Below are 14,179 nucleotides of genomic sequence, written 5' to 3' on the forward strand. Positions count from 1 at the left end.
ATGTTTTAGTTTGTTTACTGACATCCATGTTTTGGTTTGTTTACTGACATCCATGTTTTGGTTTGTTTCCTTATTTCCATAGTTTGTTTCCTTATATCCATAGTTTGTTTCCTTACATCCATGTTTTGGTTTGTTTACTGACATCCATGTTTTGGTTTGTTTACTGACATCCATGTTTTGGTTTGTTTCCTTATATCAATGTTTTGGTTTGTTTCCTTACATCCATGTTTTGGTTTGTCCCCCAACACAGACGTGAAGGTTTGCTCCCTTAAATTGATGTTTTAGTTTTGGTTTGTTTTCTTACATTGTTTTGGTTTGTTTCCTGACACATGTATAAGTTTTGCTTCCTTTCATCGATGTGTTGGTTTGTTTCCACCGTCCATGTTTTGGTTTGCTTCCTTACATCTATGTTTAGGTTTGTCCCCTAATGTATACGTTAAGGGTTGTTTTACAATCAGGGTACATCTTTCGGGGGCTAATTCACCCCGAGCCCCCGTGTATTTTTTTCGCTGTTGCTGAAGTCCACAATGTGATCCATAAAAATAATATATGGACTTCCTCAAAAATGGTATTACCATTATGCCAACTTATAGGCCACCAGTAGCACTACCTACAGGTACAAAGATCTGTTTGACATCTTTGATAAATAACAAAAATATGTACCTACTGGTATGTGCATGAATGTTAATATTTGTGTGAATAAAACTCTGTCAAAATCAACATTTAGGTATCACCTACTAGTCCATAATAGAAACTGAAGCACGGTAGTTAATAACTAAAAAACATGAATATATTTGGTTATTTGGTAATGTGCTCCATTGATTTGAAATTTTGTGACGCATTCCGTCAAAAAATGTCCTCTCCGAAATCACTTCAATTAAACTCCAAAATTAAATGAACAAAATGGTTAATGACATTTTGTTTATAAACTCTTATCCAAGTTATATACATTTATGTTAAGCCGCTAGACAAAGTGTTTGAAGAATGTCCTATGCCAACCGTGCTCTTAGAGTGTGCAAGTTGCTGACGTGTCCAGCTTGGCATACCAAAATGCGGTCGGCATAGATGACATTTTGCCCTCTGTAGACCGTGCCCCTTGCCCCATGGGGTCAAGGGGCTATGCGTATGCCAAATACTGTAAAAGGATTTAATTTCATAGGTTGTTTTTTTTTCGCGAATTTAGAAAAAGCAGGATTTGGCGAGAGTTTTAAATTTGCGAATACAGAAAATTTACTGTTAGTTTTAATGTAAATTTTGCGAGGGATTTAATTTCGCGAATTTTATACCCTCACAAAATTAAATCCTTTTACAGTATGAGCTCTGTAGTTTTGCAATTTTTATGCTAGAGGTGGTTATACAAAGAGTCTTCAGAAGGAGGAGAAGATCGAGAAGACTAAACACCCTTCATAGCATAAGATCAGGGTGCAAAATAAGGAGTCTGAAGGGCACACCATTTTAAGGCAGTTATTAAAGGGCGCATCAATTTAGAAGGCAAAAATATTAAAAGTATAGCAAAACAATATGGTAACTTCTGGGGCATCAAGGCAACTGGTAGTGGCACCGACGGCAATTGCCTTTGATGCCTTCGGTTATTTTGCACCCTGCATAAGATCTATGCCGGGTTTCACCCAGGCAAAATAAGGAAGTGTTATTACCTGAATAACTCATATCTGCTCTGCCCCAATCTACCTTTGGATTAAATAAGGATTTCATGTGTTGTCTTCTGCACAGGTTATGGTCTCTTTGCAACCAGAGATTTCTCCAAAGGCGATTTCTTATTGGAATATAGAGGGGTACACAGACCTGATACAGCTGCTGAAACAGATGATGTTGATAACACCTATGTGTTTGAGTACAGACATAATGGGAAAGATATGCTGTAAGTTTTTAAACTAATTTAAAGTAATCTTGTTATTATTATATAGCCAGTTGTTGATTCAACACAATTTCAGCATTGGGAGCTGCCAAGAAGCCAATCTCAACAATCAATGATTTGCATTAAAATGTGTAGCTAATTAGGCAAATATCAACAATCAATGGTTTGCATCAAAATGTGTAGGCAAATGTGGATATATTACACATGAATGTAATGAGTGTGACTCTCCACTTTTGAATAATTGAAAGTTATTTTTCAATGCAAGGAGTAGCAGTTAGAAATCACCAGTGAAATGGAATTCTACATCCTCACAATTTGTTATTGATTATGAAGAACATCACAAATTCACTTGCATAGTGCATATAACTAACCATTGGTTAATTAATGGTTCAAGTTTCGGGTCAAGCAACTGTTTGAATTATGGTATACCATCTAGGTTTTGTGTTGCGATCGGTCAGTGGTTCAAAACCAAGATAGCGTGACCAAATTGACCAGCAATGACACCTTTTGTAATGTGCACTACAACATTGAATAACAAGAAATACTAAGGTCGACTTGTAAAATTTTTGTTGTTTTTTTGTTGACAGAACAACACTTTGTATGAGTTTTTCTTGTATTCAAGAGTAGTAAAACATAATAACCTGTGGTCCAGTGTTTTTACACAGTTTGGGTTTACTTAAAGATGAAGTTGAGTTCTGGTCATGCGATTGCATTGTGAAAGAAACGGTGTGGAACCGACCAGAAAAAACGTTTATCATCTAGCATAGAAGAATTTGTGTGTATTGCAAGGTTCTGGAATCATCAAAATGATACGAAATTTGGCCAAGTCTTGGTAAAGTTACAAACACTTGCACAGAAAGATGTATATGGGACTACACGAACACGTGGCGTAAAAAGCCGGCCCCGATTTTTACGATGTTACATGCATATTTAGAATATGAAGGCACTTGAAGAGCCATGCTTTTCAGGGAACATGTCTTAACTGATTTTCTTCCACACTTGCATAATAAGAATGAGTTATGCTCTCAAATTATTTTTCACCTCTCCCAGAACTCAACCTTCTCTTTAACTCACAAATGCTACATGTAAATCGAAATCAACTGGTATTAAACAAGGTTTCATTGTGTTTACCTGCTGATTAATGTTCTAAATAAGAGCATGTTAGAATCTGTGAATACCCCTTTAAATAATTTTAAGAAAATCTATCAAAATTTACTTTCTTTCCTTATGTTTTGGTCAAAAGGATCGACGCCACATGCCCTAACTCCTGCCTTGCTCGATATATCAACGACTGCCACAAAAGACCCAACTCCATTATGAAGAAGTTCTCTCTCTCAGGAATGATACATCTCTGCTTGTATACTTTATCCAATATCAAAATTGGAGAAGAAATCAGGTACGACTATGGGATGCTGGATATGCCATGGCGACAGGTACCGGTATGTACCATTTCTTTCTAATTTGTATCTTATACTTAGACACATAGGCTATCCTTCATCTAATTCATCTTCATCTGTACGTAGCGACAGGTTTATACCATTAATTAGAATGGTCCTTATAATAATTGGGCAGTGTTATTATTAATGTCATGTTTAAGGATATTCCCTGAGTTGGACCACCTCTTAATGACATACATGTAGTAGATATGCCCAAGAAAACCTCATTTCCAAAATGTCAGTTATGCATTAGTGTGTGCATTACATTGCTCCATATCCTACAGCGTGTTTTCTCTCGGGTCCAAGAGAAACTCAAACATGGTGATGTTCTGTCGCTATAGAATTGTCAAAATTCTAATTGTCTATATAACTCTAAAAGTCTTGTTTTAGCTCATCCGGCCCAAAGGGCCCGATGAGCTTATGCCATGGCGTGGCGTCCGTCGTCCGTTCGTCCGTCCGTCTACAGTTTTCAAAATGCTTCTTCTTCGTTATTTTTCAACCGATTTTGATTCTGATTGTTTCATATGATAGGGCTAGGACGGGAATTTAAAAATTCGACACAGAATCGTCAAATTCATTATCTATGCTAATTTATGCAAATTGATTCGAAATCACAAAAAATGCTTCTTCTCCTTCATTTCTCGACCGATTTTGATTTGGTTTGCTTTATCTGGTAGAGCTAACTTTGGTACACTAAATTTCTACACAGAATTTTGAAATTGTTCTCCATTAATTAATTATGGTAATTTATGCAAATTTATTCCAAAAATAACAAAAATTGCTTCTCCCTCATTTCTTGACCGATTTTGATTTGGTTTGCCTTATTTGGTAGAGCTAAATTTGGAACACTAAAATTATACACAGAATTTTGAAATTGTTCTCCATTAATTAATTATGGTAATTTATGCAAATTTATTCCAAAAATAACAAAAATTGCTTCTCCTTCATATTTCGACCGATTTTGATTTGGTTTGCTTTATATCGTAGAGCTAACTTTGGTACACTAAACTTCTACACAGAATTTTGAAATTGTTCTCCATTAATATTTATGGTAATTTATGCAAATTTATTCCAAAAATAACAAAAATTGCTTCTTCTCCCTCATTTCTTGACCGATTTTGATTTGGTTTGCCAAATTTATTCCAAAAATAATTTAAAAATCACAAACCCTTCCAGGGCATCAAATTTTTATTTTTTGACCAGTTCAAAAGTGTACCACATAAAATTTATGATATTTGTTGTTGCGAGATGCGGATGAGCGCTACATCATTGACGTTCTGGTTATTGAATTTGCAACGTAATTAGCCAAAAATAATCTATAAACTTTTCACCTGACCCTCCCTGCAAGATATGTGATCAAGGGGAAAATGCGATGTACAATGTGAATTGTGAAACCTTTTTATAAAAACAAAATCTGTTGACACAAAAACCCTGATAGCACAAAGTAAATATCTGGCCGAACCATGTATTTTGTATGCAATTTTAAGTGGATAACACAAAATCCTTATAACACAAACAAAATATTGTGGTCCTACTGATTTTGTGTTAAAGAGGTTCCGCTCCGAGGTTCAGCTGTATCATGTTTACATGTCCTACCTTTGTATGATGCTGAATTATATTTCTTGGATTCTTGATATCTTGTAGTAATGCTTTATTATCCCCTCGCCGACAAAGTCGGAGGGGATATAGTAACGCTGCTGTCCGTCCGTCCTTCCTATTAACAATTTTGGTTTCCAATCGATAACTTCAATCCTCTCTCTCTCTCTCACATGGTGCAACCGCAAGCCTACTGTATAACTTCAGTAATGTTTGACAGAATTTAATGAAATTTGATATCAAGGTACATGATATTAAAATACAGGCTAAGTTCGATTTCGGCCAAGCAGATACTTCAAGTGCATTACAGATATCAGAAGTAGGTGCACTTTATAATAGTGGTGGGCTATACAGGGGGTCAAAATCCTTAAGGTTTCTGCTCATTTGGAGGGGCATATCATACCAAGCATTTCGACACCTTTCTTTAAAAAATCGGTTAAAAAATGAGAAGGTGCAAGCCAAAAACGACTTGCGAGGCCAAGGTGGGATAGGAGAGTACGTTAATTGACCCCGGGCTCAAGTAAATTCTATTTCTGCTCATTTTGATAATTTAAAAATCAATTTAAGATCTTTAGATGCCCTGTCTCATAGATTAGTGGTAAATAAAGGTACCTTGACAGTTAAAAATAAATGTCATGTTTTAGCTCGATTTTGTGTAAAAGAGATTCCACTGTACGACAAAAAATCAGTTTAAATATGTTAAAGGGGGGTGCCAACGTTCAAAGTGTGCAAAACATTATGCAAAGATCATGAAAGTACAATTTTTGGGGAAAGGAAAGAAGTCATAAGTTCCATATCTGACCTCAAATTTGACCAAAAGTGCTGCTCAATAGTTAACAGGAAAGCTACGCAATTTATTGGTCAGAATTACCACAACTTGGTCAAAATTGTGGTCATTCTTACCTACCGTTAGTTTGTAGATTCTTCATCTTGATATTTTTATGTAAGTTTTTTTTTTTTTTATTGTGACCAAAAGTGCCAAAATCTGCCTTTTGTCGCACTTTTTGGTTTAAAAAAAAATAAAACTTTTATTATCCCCTCGCCGACGAAGTCGGAGGGGATATAGTAACGCTGCCGTCCGTCCTTCCTTCCATGCGTGCGTCCGTCCGTGCGTGCGTCCGTTCGTAACAAATTTGGTTTCCGATCGATAACTTCAGTAATGTTTGACAAATTTTAATGGAATTTGATATGAAGGTACATGATATCAAAATACAGGCTAAGTTCGATTTCGGAGTATGTACCTAGGTCAAAGGTCATAGCTCATTAAATATGCAAATCTGGTTTCCATTCGATAACTTGAGTAATGTTTGACGAATTTTAATGAAATTTGATATGAAGGTTCATGGTATTAAAACAAAGTCTAAGTTCGATTTCGGAGTATGTAGGTCAAAGGTCATAGCTCATTAAATATGCAAATCTGGTTTCCATTCGATAACTTGAGTAATGTTTGACGGATTTTAATGAAATTTGATATGAAGGTACATGGTATCAAAATACATGTACAGCCTAATTTCGATTTCTGAGTATGTAGGTCAAAGGTGAAAGGTCATAGCTCATTAAATATGCAAAAACACCTACCGATAATTATATATGTGAAAATCCTTGCCTAGAAATATAATAATATAGTCCAATGGAGGTAACTTGTTCTGACGTATATAGGCCATTTGTACCCTGCGAGGGATGCTACGCTTTGCGTTGACTTGTTTAAAAATGAATCTCATCTTACTACAGAATCAAAGTTTTATGTCTTTGATTGAGTTTGGAATTACACACCATGGATAGTGGCAATTGGCCATTGTAGTGGCATTCAAATTTAGCGATTTGTTAATATTACCAATTGATGTTCGAAAATGCATTTAAAAAAAATTGTGAATTGTCTTGCTCGCGAAATTGAAATGCATGCAAAACTTTTGCATATTATGGCTAATTCTTAATTTCTAAACTCATGAATTGTTTCCGTTTCCGATAATTTCAGGTGGGAGTTCTGGATGCTGCACCATCTGGCTCAAATGTTCACTGGACCGGTGATGACGACACTCCTGTCGCATCTGAACCATCTGGAGATGACAACACTCCTGTCGCATCTGAACCATCTGGAGATGACAACACTCCTGTCGCATCTGAACCATCTGGAGATGACGACACTCCTGTCGCATCTGAACCATCTGGAGATGACGACACTCCTGTCGCATCTGAACCATCTGGAGATGACGACACTCCTGTCGCATCTGAACCATCTGGAGATGACGACACTCCTGTCGCATCTGAACCATCTGGAGATGACGACACTCCTATCGCATCTGAACCATCTGGAGATGGCGACACTCCTGTCGCATCTGAACCATCTGGAGATGACGTCACTCCTGTCGCATCTGAACCATCTGGAGATGACAACACTCCTGTCGCATCTGAACCATCTGGAGATGACGACACTCCTGTCGCATCTGAACCATCTGGAGATGACGACACTCCTGTCGCATCTGAACCATCTGGAGATGACGACACTCCTGTCGCATCTGAACCATCTGGAGATGATTCCGATAGTGATTATGAAGCCGAATCTGATCCAGAAGGTAGTAGCAGTGATGAGGCTGATTTCATTCCATTTCGGTTTGTACGTGGACGTCAAAGTAACTCTGTGGCAGTTTCTGTCAGTGATAATAAGGAGAGTGAAGCCATGCCTGTTGACCATTCAGTACCTAATACCTCACCTGCCCATGCCTCTGCAAGTGTTCAAAGTGCAAAAGTCTCAAGCTCCAGTTGCAGTATTAATGTGATGACCACTTCAAACAACAACTGTAGAAAGTGGGACAAACCTCAGTACTGTAAATTTTGTAGTCAACCACAAAAGAAACTGCCGAGGCATCTGCTTACACCACAACATGTCAACGAGACTGAGGTTCAGCAATGGATTACAACTAAAGACATGAAAGAAAAGGCAAACTTGCTAGCTAAAATGAGAAATTACGGAAACTATCGTCACAATGTCAAAGTCCTTCAAGAAAATAAAGGTACCTTGATTGTTGCATACAGACCGAAATATGATGTGGATCCAGAAGAATATTTGCCATGTAGTCATTGTTATGCTTTCTATTCCAAGGATGATTTGTACAGGCATGTTCATAGATGTAAATTGCGACCAGATGTTGAGGATGAGGATGAGACCTGTGAACCACCCAAGAAGAAAAAAAGAACCTTACATGTTCAAACTGGTAGAATGATGCTTCCAGGCCCATCAGGAGTAAGCCCAAAGGTGCACATGATATTATCAATGGGAGTCGATGATGATATATTGAGAGTTGTGAAATCAGATAGATTAATGCAGCAAGTAGCAGAGAGGCTGACATTGAAGCATGGGCATGACAAAGACCAGTATTCATATATACGGCAAAAATTGCGTGAACTTGCACGACTGGTTCGTGAGTACAGAAAATTGAATGATCACCCATCGGCTTCATTGGTAGATTTGATTTGTCCTACCAAATTTAATGAGGTCATAGCTGCAACTAGGAAGGCTGCAGGATTTAATGAGGATACACATTTGTACACAACACCTAGCCTGGCACTGAAAGTCGGATATACACTGGTGACGGCTGCCAAAGTCCTTATGGGAAATGCTCTGTTGCAAGCAGATGCTGGTTTGGAAAAGAAATGCAAACAGTTCATCAAATCATATACTCTCAAGTGGGAAGCAGAAGTAAGCACACATGCACTGCGTACATTAAAAGTAAACAAGAGAAATACATCAAGGCTGCTTCCTTTGACAACAGATGTTGTTGCACTGTCCAATTATGTGAGAAAAGAAACAAAAGAGGGAAAACAGAAGCTGAACAGCTGCAGTAGTGATGAGACCCTTGACAGATGGAAACAGTTGGCTGAGGTTACCCTGACCCAGGTGTGTGTTTTCAACAGGAAGCGTCCGGGAGAAGTTTCAAAGATGCCCCTCAGTGATTACAAGTGTATCACAAAAGGAGAAGGTGGAATATTTGGTGAAGGCCTAACCAAATGGGAAAAGGCGTTGTGCAATGTGGTATGGAGGGTGGAGATTAATGGGAAATGCAATAACACTGTACCCGTTTTGCTAACAGATGACATGAAAGGCAGCATTGACTTGTTGATGGAGAAAAGGTCACAAGTAGTCAATGATGGAAATCCCTACTTGTTTGCAAACCCCGATGGAAGAGGCCACTTGAGAGCAACTGATACAGTGCGAAATCATGCCCAAAAGTGTGGAGCAAAGTATCCAGATCAGCTTAGATTGACAAAACTCAGGAAGCACATTGCTATCAGCTCTCAGATCATGAATTTGAAGGATAATGAAGTGGACATTTTAGCCACCTTCATGGGCCATGACATAAGAACCCACAGAGCCTACTACCGCCTGCCAGATGCGTCACTGCAAGTAGCAAAGATTTCTAAAGTACTCTTCAGCATGGAGAAGGGAGACCTAAAGGCAATGGCAGGAAAGACGTTGGATGATGTTCGTGTAGATGCAGATGAAGGTATGACTATTTTTTATGTTTTGTGCTAGATAGAATGGCTGAGAATATGCCATACCATTTTCATTTCCTTCTACTTTTATCTGAAGTGATATCTGATTGGTTAGTGAGATCATAACGGTTTCTAGTTTGAGATTACATTAGGCCAGAAAACTTTTATGTTACATCTCAATCATTCATTTCACACTCTCATACAACACAGTTTTTATATTGTATAATTTCCTTAGTTTTGTATGCTTGCTATATCCTTCAGTTTGTGAAGTTCCATGCTTTTGGTAAGCAAACTGGGATGTCTTCATTAGTACCTCCAGTTTTAATAAGAATTGATCCGAGATACAATATATGGGAAGCTGCCAACATTTCAAATACTTGAATATGTGATTTGATTTTTGTGTCGCCTTACTGAACGTTCATGGTGGCACATACTAATCCAAATTATCTATGTCCGTCTTTCCATTAACCGATTCGGTTAACGTTTTCGGTTAACCCTTCTAAAAATGCTCCGCAGGCTAAACGCTATGCTTGATTTACTCCAAAACTTGGTAGGATGATCCGCAGGTTAAACGCTATGCCCGATTTACTTCTAACTTGGTAGGGTGATAGAGTGAGGTGCCACAATATCATGTGTTGCTTTGAGCTGTATTATTTGCATATTCATGAATTTCAATTAGCTTATTTGCAATGCAATTTAGGTTAACCTTAAAAAAAATGCTCTGCAGGCTAAACGCTATACCTGATTCATTTGAAACCTGGTAGGGTGACAGACTGAGGTGCCAAGATGTTGTGTGATGCTTTTCATTGCATTATTTGCATAATCATGACATTTAATGAGCTAATTTGCATATTTTGATATATTTTGGATACTCATGTGTTTTAAAAAAATGATGACACTTGCAGAATTGTCTCTCTAAATACACTTTGTATTGAAGAGTAGTTGTGGTACCAGCTGTGCTGTTTACATGAAAAGCAAAACAGGGATGACTATCCACAGCTGTCTGCTATGAACTTACCCTTGCAAAGATTATAATGTACATGTATGTTATTTTTCACCTGCTCTTGTTAAATCTGTGTTTGTTTTTTGTTTTTCAGAATGCAACATAGATCCAGATGTTGATGATGATCCTGACAACGAAGTGAACAGGCCCGATGATGCTGTTTTGATGGATGAGATGTCAGACAAAGAAAATGAAGGTGTGAATGAATTACTTTGTTATATCCTTTGTTAGGCCTCCGTTACGAAGTAGCCGGAGGCATTATGTTTTCGGGTTGTCCGTCCGTCCGTCCGTCCGTCCCGTTCTCGTGATCGCGTTATCTGAAGAACCGATTGATGGATTCCTGCCAAACTTTGGTCATGTATGTATCTTGCAGAGCCGATGGACTGATAAGATTTGGGGTCACAAGGTCAAAGGTCAAAGGTCACAGGGCTCATTATGTATGAAAAACAGCTCGTGATCGCGTTATCTCAAGAACCGATTGATGGATTCCTGCCAAACTTAGGTCATGTATGTATCTTGCAGAGCCAATGAACTGAGTAGATTTATGGGTCATGAGGTCAAAGGTCAAATGTCATGGGCTCATTATGTATGCAAAAACAGCTTTATCATTAGAACTGACAGATGGATTACTATTTAATTCAGGACATCTTGCAGAGCCAATGAACTGAGTAGATTTTAGGGTCATGAGGTCAAAGATCAAAGGGTCATATATGTATATGAGAAATTGCTTGTAATCACGATATTCTGAGAACCTGTTAATGGATTACAATGAAATTCGAATTTGAAAAATTTCTTCTGTTTTGGTTTGTAAACTTGCTCTATGACGGAGGCATCATTTTCGAATGCGCGCAGTCGAAGTTCCATCTAGTTTATCCTTACTTTGATTATTCCAGATGCCCTCAACAGGTGATTATCCTTGTGTCACTATTTGAATTTTAGCATTCGCTTAGTTTGAATTCTGGCTAAATGGCACTCCTAATGCAGACAGCTTTAAATGAAGAACTAGCTAAAAGTAATGTAAATTGTAACTTTAAAAAAAAAATCAAAATATAACCATTCCACTCTTCTCTCAGCTACCATCTTCTGCATTTGGTTAAGTTTTTTAAAATCTGTCATTGAACCTGAAACATTAATTGTGTTTCCCTACTTATTTGTCTAATTCACTATTAAAGGTATGAGCATGCCGCAGCAAAGCAGAAAGAAGAGTGACCAAGTTGCAAACAAGGAAAGTGACCGTGGTGCCAGCAGAAAGAAAAGGAGTATCAGACAATCTTGGACAGCTGAAGAAAAACAAGCAATACACAGACACTTTAAAGAAGAACTACGCTCACGCCAACTGCCCGGTAAAGAAAAAATAATGAAGTACTGCAAGATGGATGCAGACCTGAAGGGTCGTACTAAAAGGTGGACAACAGTCAAAGATTTCATTAGAAACCAAATTAGAAAGACAAATCCACTGGATTTTTAGTGAATTTTCAACCTGTTATGAGTGAAATTAATCATGTTCATCACACTCCGCAATTTTGGATGAAATCTTTTCAGGTACTGACATGCGTAAAATGTGGTTGCTTCTTATTCATATAACCCACTTACTGGTTTCCTTGATGAAGGGCTGTGCTTTGGAAGAGGTGCACCTTTATATAGGTTAACAGTTAACTCCATGGCCAGGAAGCATACTGTGTGTAAAGCAGTGTATGGTTCTGCAAGTCAAATGGGAACTTAATAGGAAAAACTTAATTACCTGCCCAGTTGGTCAGGGCCAGGAGTAGACTTGTGTCTAACAGTATGTATACTGTATAGAAGATTGTAAGGCAAATGGGAACTTTTGTGCTAAAGTTGTTTGATAAGCCCCAGTTTGCCAGGTTAACGTTTTGCAGTTTAAATGATGACTTACAGGTCAATTTTATCAGCTCCCATATCACCAGATGGTCAACGTCAGTGAGCATCACATGTGTAACAATGTGCATAAAGGTTTACAGGTCAAACTCCAACTTTGCTCACTTCCCCTAGATTAGGTTCATGGTTGATAGGACTCGTGATAGGACTAGATGTATAATGTTTTCCATATCAACTGGGAATTAAGAGCCAACTGTGATCAGGTCCTCAGTTGGCTTAGACCATGACAAGGAAGCATCCACATGTGTACACTATGTAAAATAAAGTTTGCAGGTCAAATAGGGACTTTAGGCCAACTTTGCTTGGCTCCCCAGTTAAATAGGCCAGTATGTAATGTTTTTTGCAATCAACTAGTGACTTATGGGCAATTTTGATCAGGTCCTCAGTTGGCTTGGGTCCGATTACCAGGAAGCATCCGCATGTGTACATTGTGTGAAAGTTAAGTTTGTAGGTCAATGGGCACTTTTGGTCAACTTTACTTGGCTCACCAGTTGATCAGGGCCATGATGACTCGTCAAAGGACCGCTATGTATAATGTTTGGATTTAAGAGCCAACTGTGATGATCGAGGTCCTCAGTTGGCTAGTTCCAGCTGATGAGGAAGCATCCACATTGTGTAAACTAAAGTTTGCACGTCAAATGGGGACTTATGGCTAACTTGACTCGTCAAAGGCCCGCTACTTGCAAAATTTAGATTTTTAAGTACATTGCAGATCAAATGGGACATAGCTACCACCTTTGATCCTCAATTAGTCAAGGCCAGGTGAAGTCCCATGAAATTGAAAATTGTGTAAAAAGTAACATGTCTAATTTTGATTTATGAGACAACTTGGTTAGCAGTTGGGTTTTGACTGTTGGTCAATTACCATGGACCTTTGGCCTTTATTAGACTTTATAAATATCTCACCACTCTTGTCCAATTTCATCTAAGTTTGGACCCTTTTTTTTCAAAAAAATCATCAAAAAGTAGACCATTTGCCCTTTTGTGAATTTAATCAGGTCCTCGCACTCAGCTATTGGTAGGGCCAGATAACCATTAAAGCATAATCATGTGTTCAATGTGTTTCTATTAAGTTATGTCTGCAGATCAAATGGGACTTTGTACCATCTATGATCAGATCCCCAGTTAGTCAAGGCCAAATTGTGAATAAAGTTTTACAGATCAAATGTGGACTCAAGCTTGCCAGCTTCGATAATTTTCCAGTTGCAGTCAATTATCAGGGAGCATTGACCAATGTGTAACAGTTTGTATAAAGATTTGCAGGGTAAGTGGGGTATATTTCTGCGACAAACTATGATCAGCTTCTGAGCCAAGAACATTGTTTATTTAAGGATGCACTCAGCAACATGCTTTATGCAGTATAGTTCATCTCGTATGTAACTCAAAAACTATTGATGGAAGTGTATAAAGGTATACATTTTCTGGCTGAAAATGACCTGTTAAATCCATTGAACACATACAATTTGGACAACAATTTATCATTTTTTTTACCCATTTTTTTCGACCACCATAAATAAATATCCTTGCAACAAAAAATTATTTTCCTAGTGTCCAAAATATAACTCACAATGTACCAAAAATATAATAACCAAGTTTGAACTTATGAGTTGTGGGCTATAAAAAAAGTTCTAGGGCCTAATTACAAAAAAACGTTACTAGATTTTAGTAGGTACAATGTATTCTGTATGAAATCTTAAATCAGAAATGTTTTTTTTTGAGTCCTGAGGGTTCAAAACTCATATAAACTATTAAAAATGAAATGGCTGAAATTATGATTTTATGCAGAAACATGGATTTTCAGTTGCATTTTCATCTCATCTTGAAAACCCCAAGATCCTGTGTCTCCTGACTTTGGTATACGGTTGCCGACAATATGCTGCA

The 14,179-nt window shown here is 37.8% G+C and overlaps 1 protein-coding gene across 1 annotated transcript; it reads left to right on the forward strand.

The window, feature by feature from the left end:
• The first annotated feature begins 7,342 nt into the window (after nt 1–7,342).
• On the forward strand, nt 7,343–12,160 carry LOC115927343. Its single transcript, XM_030993123.1, has 3 exons — nt 7,343–9,410; nt 10,497–10,598; nt 11,575–12,160. Exons 1-3 carry the CDS (start codon nt 7,586–7,588, stop codon nt 11,868–11,870), a joined length of 2,223 nt encoding a protein of 740 aa, XP_030848983.1. The 5' UTR covers nt 7,343–7,585; the 3' UTR covers nt 11,871–12,160.
• The last annotated feature ends 2,019 nt before the right edge of the window (nt 12,161–14,179 follow it).

The sequence above is a fragment of the Strongylocentrotus purpuratus genome, unplaced genomic scaffold (genome assembly GCF_000002235.5).
Source record: "Strongylocentrotus purpuratus isolate Spur 01 unplaced genomic scaffold, Spur_5.0 spur5_scaffold_20, whole genome shotgun sequence".
Taxonomy (NCBI): Eukaryota; Metazoa; Echinodermata; class Echinoidea; order Camarodonta; family Strongylocentrotidae; genus Strongylocentrotus; species Strongylocentrotus purpuratus.

Coding starts and splice junctions, on each gene's coding strand:
- LOC115927343 (XM_030993123.1), top strand. CDS start 7,586: ATGCCTGTTGACCATTCAGTACCTAATACCTCACCTGCCCATGCCTCT. Junction 9,411..10,496: donor TCGTGTAGATGCAGATGAAG/GTATGACTATTT, acceptor TTTGTTTTTCAG/AATGCAACATAGATCCAGAT. Junction 10,599..11,574: donor GTCAGACAAAGAAAATGAAG/GTGTGAATGAAT, acceptor TCACTATTAAAG/GTATGAGCATGCCGCAGCAA.